The sequence below is a fragment of the Pecten maximus genome, chromosome 18 (genome assembly GCF_902652985.1).
Source record: "Pecten maximus chromosome 18, xPecMax1.1, whole genome shotgun sequence".
Lineage (NCBI taxonomy): Eukaryota > Metazoa > Mollusca > Bivalvia > Pectinida > Pectinidae > Pecten > Pecten maximus.
Window position 1 is genome coordinate 25,979,294 of NC_047032.1, and position 4,780 is coordinate 25,984,073.

Here is a 4,780-nt window from a genome sequence, read left to right on the forward strand (position 1 = left end):
TCTTGACAACTCTTCTACGCCTAGGTTTTATCCCTTCATGGGAGAAATCATAGGTTCTTCCCTCCCAGGACTTCATTTTCCTGGGAAACCGTTTCCTTACGGATCGGGGCCTCGTTCTTCCTCCTCAGTCCAAGTTCCAGAAAGCCAAGGAGTTGGTTATTCTGCTCAACAGTCTGGACTATATTCAGGTCAGGTGGTTTCTGAGGCTTCTCGGATTCCTCAATTCCCTTTCGGATGTCGTACCCCTTGGTCGGCTCCATATTCGCCCTCTTCAGATGTTTCTTCTTTCCAAATGGAAACCTGCATCCCTCGAGTGGGATGCTCGGATTCCATTGGAAGCTTCCTTCAAGGCCTCGGCCATGTGGTGGGCTTTGGAGGCCAATGTTTTGAAGGGCGTCTCTCTTCAGAGAGCGTCCCCTACAGTAACTCTGTATACGGACGCATCTATGACGGGTTGGGGTGCCTACCTCAACAGTCAGTGTCGTTCAGGGGTCTGGCAGGGGGCTCAACTCCAGGAACACATCAATGTGCTGAAGAAGAGAGCAGTTCTGCTAGCCATTCAGTCCCTACAGCCTCTGCTGCAGGATCAGTCCATTTGTCTGGCTACAGACAATGCTACAGTAGCAGCTTATTTGGAGAATCAGGGGGGTACAAAGTCTCACAAGCTATGTGCTCTCACTATCAGGATTCTTCTTCTTTGTCAGGATATAGGTCTGTCCCTCTCAGTGAGGCATCTTCCAGGGCACCTGAATGTTTTAGCAGACACGCTATCCAGATCACGGAGTCCAGTTATCACAGAATGGACCCTGAGCAGGTCTATATTCAGGGCCATCTGCATAGTTTGGGAGACTCCTCTTGTAGATCTGTTTGCCACAGCTCTGAATTTCCAGATTCAGACGTTCGTGTCTCCAGTTCCGGATCCTTTGGCTTGGGAAGTAGATGCTCTATCCCTGAGCTGGGAGGGTCTTCTGGCATATGCCTTCCCTCCATTCAACCTCCTGGACAGGGTACTTCACAAGGTCAGGAATCACGATTGCTCGGTTCTCCTGATAGCACCTCTGTGGCCCAGACAGCCTTGGTTTCCGGCTCTTCTGGATTTGCTGGTAGATCTCCCCTTGGCCATTCCGGCCAGGTGGAATCTCCTCAGCCAGCCCAAATCCAGACAGTTTCACCCCAATCCAGGGACACCTACACCTTCACGCGTGGAGGCTATCTCGGTCTGTCTCTTGCAGGCAGGCTTTTCTGCAGAAGTTACCGATGGCATCACAAGATCTATTCGATCTTCCTCATCTGCCATCTAAGATTCCAGATGGTCAGTCTTCTGCAGTTGGTGTATCAGCAGGAAGATTGATCCACTCGGTGCCTCTATTCAGTTAATAGCGGAGTTTTTCCTCTACCTTTTTAAGGTTAGGGAACTAGCGCCTAGCACCATTCGAGGCTATCGTTCAAGCCTTAGCCAATGTATTTTCCTTTCGGGGTCGTTCAGATGTTGGAACATGTTCCACTCTCTCTAATCTCCTCAGGTCTTTTTCGTTGGAGAAGCCTAAGGTAAGAATCTTGACACCCCAGTGGGGCTTTAGTTTTGGACTCTCTTACAAGGTCTCCTTATGAGCCTTTGGCTTCTGCTTCTGTAAAGTTCCTTTCTTGGAAGACTGTTTTCCTGATTGCACTTGCCTCAGGTAGGCGGAGAAGTGAAATACATGCTCTTTCTTCTTCTCCGTCATGTCTCAGGTGGTCACGGAACTATTCCCTAGTGACCCTTCTCACTTACCCCTCCTTCTTGGCGAAAAACCAGGTTCCTAATTTTTCACCAGATCCTATTAAGATTCCTGCCTTAAAGGCTGTCTCTGGTCCCAGTGATCAGGATCTGCTACTAAAGGGAGGGGGGGGGGGGGGGGGGGGGGGGGGGGGGGGGGGGGCGGCGGCAGGGTCCTAGACCTCGTCTGTTCTTGTCCATCAAGGCAAAGCAGTCTGATATATCTTCTCAGACTATTTCCAGATGGATCTGTGAAACTATTCAGAAAGCCTATGAGGGGTCTACTGCAGAGACTCGTGACAGTGTTCGGGTTAGGGCACATGAAGTTAGGGCTCTATCTGCCTCTTGGGCTTTTCTCAATGGAACCTCATATGATGAGGTCATGGCATCTGCCTTTTGGCGAGGCCGCAACACCTTTGCAGACTTCTATCTGCGGTCGCTGTCCTCCCATGCAGATGGTTTATATTCTCTGTCACTGCTCAGTCAGTCACTTGTCCCCCAGTCAATCCTTAGGGAGGTTCCATTGCGGTTTCTGTTTTTAAAGAGTTTTATTGGAAATATCCCAGACCCTTAAGGGGTTTTTAACTGATGTCTTTGTTGCTGTCTTTTCAAGAGGTCATTGTCCTCGCAGACTCCTCTACGGTAAGACAAATTCGCTATTATCTATATGGTGGTGAGCTATTATTGAAATAAACTTGAGGTTTTTGTAGTAAAACCAATGTTTATGATATAATACTCACCACCATATACTAGAGTTCCCACCCTCCTCCCCTTGTCTCCTCATCCAATTTATTTGGTTGCGGAAGTGAGGTTTTGGGTCATGCGCGGTGCGTTCGTATCGGGCATTAAGGGTCCTCTCACGGGATATTTATTTTCATTTTTGTTATGCAAATTATGGGCTGCCGGAGTCGATACGCTATTATCTATATGGTGGTAAGGTATTATATCATAAACATTGGTTTTACTACAAAAACCTCAAGTCTGTTTTAATCCAGTTGTTTTCAATTCACCTACTGACAATTATAAAACATTCAATTTAAATATCATTATTAAATTTCGGATTAACAAACATGTTCTTTGATGAACCCTGAATATATTATAGATCAGCTTTAGAAATGTATAAAATCATTATTATCATACGTACAGCACCATGATCGGCTAATTCCACAACTGTTTGCGGTAAGTCCCATGGGTCAATGGCTCTGAAGGCTGTCAGTACAGGTGAACAGGTAAATGCGTCAGTGATTTCCCCAATAAGACTATTAATGAAAGGCACCCCAACCGTCTCAAGAAAGTTCATAGGGTCTAGCTGATATCCTGGGCCACCCCGCAATCGCCTTTGTAGGTTGGTCCTGTCATCTATCTCCATGAACATTTCAGTTATTCGAGAGTTTGGTTTGGTTTATTTTGTTTAACGTCCTATCACAGCTAAGGTCATTTAAGGACGGCCTCCCGTGCGTGCGACATGCAAGCGTGTGGTGAGAGCGTATGTGTGTTTTGGGAGGCTGCGGTATGTCCCGTGTTGAGTCTCCTTGTGATAGGCCGGAACTTTTGCCGATTTAGTGCTACCTCACTGAAGCATACTACCGAAGACACCCAGCAGGACATCCCACTCGGTCACATTTTACTGACAACGGGCGAACCAGTCGTCCCACTCATAATATGCTTAGCGCTAAGCTGGCGTAGCAACTACCATTTTTAAAGACTCTAGCATGTCTCGGCCAGGGAACAGAACCCAAAACATTCATCACAGGGGCGAATGCTCAACTGAAGACCTAAAGTGAGGCATGGTCAAGGGAGACATTAGGAAGAAGAAAGTTGTTCAGAAAGAAGTTTGGTTTGGTTTATTTTGTTTAACGTCCTATTAACAGCTAAGGTCATTTAAGGACGGCCTCCCGTGCGTGCAACATGCATGCGTGTTGTGAATATGGCGCCATTTGGTTTGGTTTGGTTTATTTTGTTTAACGTCCTATTAACAGCTAAGGTCATTTAAGGACGGCCTCCCGTGCGTGCGACATTTCTAATGTTATGATGACGTTGTAATATTTATGACGTCATACGATTGTAGACGGGCTCAGAGTTTAAAATAAAATCGAAGAAGAGTAGACGTGCTATTCTAAGTTGTGTTCTACCACTTATCGACACGTGTAGTGAGTGCGTATGTGTGTTTTGGGAGGCTGTGGTATGTTCGTGTTAAGTCTCCTTGTGATAGGCCGGAACTTTTGCCGATTTATAGTGCTACCTCACTGAAGCATACTGCCGAAGACACCCAGCAGCACACCCCACCCGGTCACATTATACTGACAACGGGCGAACCAGTCGTCCAACTCCTAATATGCTGAGCGCTAAGCAGGAGCAGCAACTACCATTTTTAAAGACTCTGGTATGTCTCGGCCAGGGGACAGAACCCAAAGCCTTCCTCACAGGGGCGAACGCTCAACTAAAGGCCAAAAGTGAGGTATTGTCAAGGGAGACATTAGGAAGAAGAAAGTTGTTCAGAAAGAAGAGAAAAGATAAGATCTCAAATTTAATAGCCCCCTTCGATCATGCAATGGGGGCAGCAGGTAAAGTTCTTACGCCCTACCTTCAGTCTCGGCTAGGGGACAGAACCAAAAGCCTTCCTCACAGGAGCGAACGCCCAACTAAAGGCCAAAAGTGAGACATTGTCAAGGGAGTTATTAGCAAGAAGAAAGCTATAAGAAAGAAGGGATAAGACCTCAAATTTAGTCGCCTCTATCGATTATGCCATTGGCATACAGTTTAGCATCCTCAACTGCAAACAAATAGATCTACCCAATTGTACACAGTAAACAGCCAGTTTTATGGAAAACAACTCATCTGATTGACATTGATGCAGAAAATATTGAATGCATTGTAACCCAAGTAGGTACAATGTGATGTATCATCAAATTGAAAAGGTTGGTTTGGTTTGGTTTGGTTTATTTTGTTTAACGTCCTATTAACAGCTAAGGTCATTTAAGGACGGCCTCCCGTGCGTGCGACATGCATGCGTGTGGTGAGTGC

The 4,780-nt window shown here is 46.4% G+C and overlaps 1 protein-coding gene across 1 annotated transcript; it reads left to right on the forward strand.

Moving 5' to 3' along the window:
- The first annotated feature begins 275 nt into the window (after positions 1–275).
- Positions 276–1,301, forward strand: LOC117316331. Its single transcript, XM_033870872.1, has one exon. The coding sequence runs from the start codon at positions 276–278 to the stop codon at positions 1,299–1,301; it is 1,026 nt and encodes a 341-aa protein (XP_033726763.1).
- The last annotated feature ends 3,479 nt before the right edge of the window (positions 1,302–4,780 follow it).

What these genes read in the sequence shown, in the direction of transcription:
- LOC117316331 (XM_033870872.1), top strand. Translation starts at nt 276, where the DNA reads ATGTTTCTTCTTTCCAAATGGAAACCTGCATCCCTCGAGTGGGATGCT.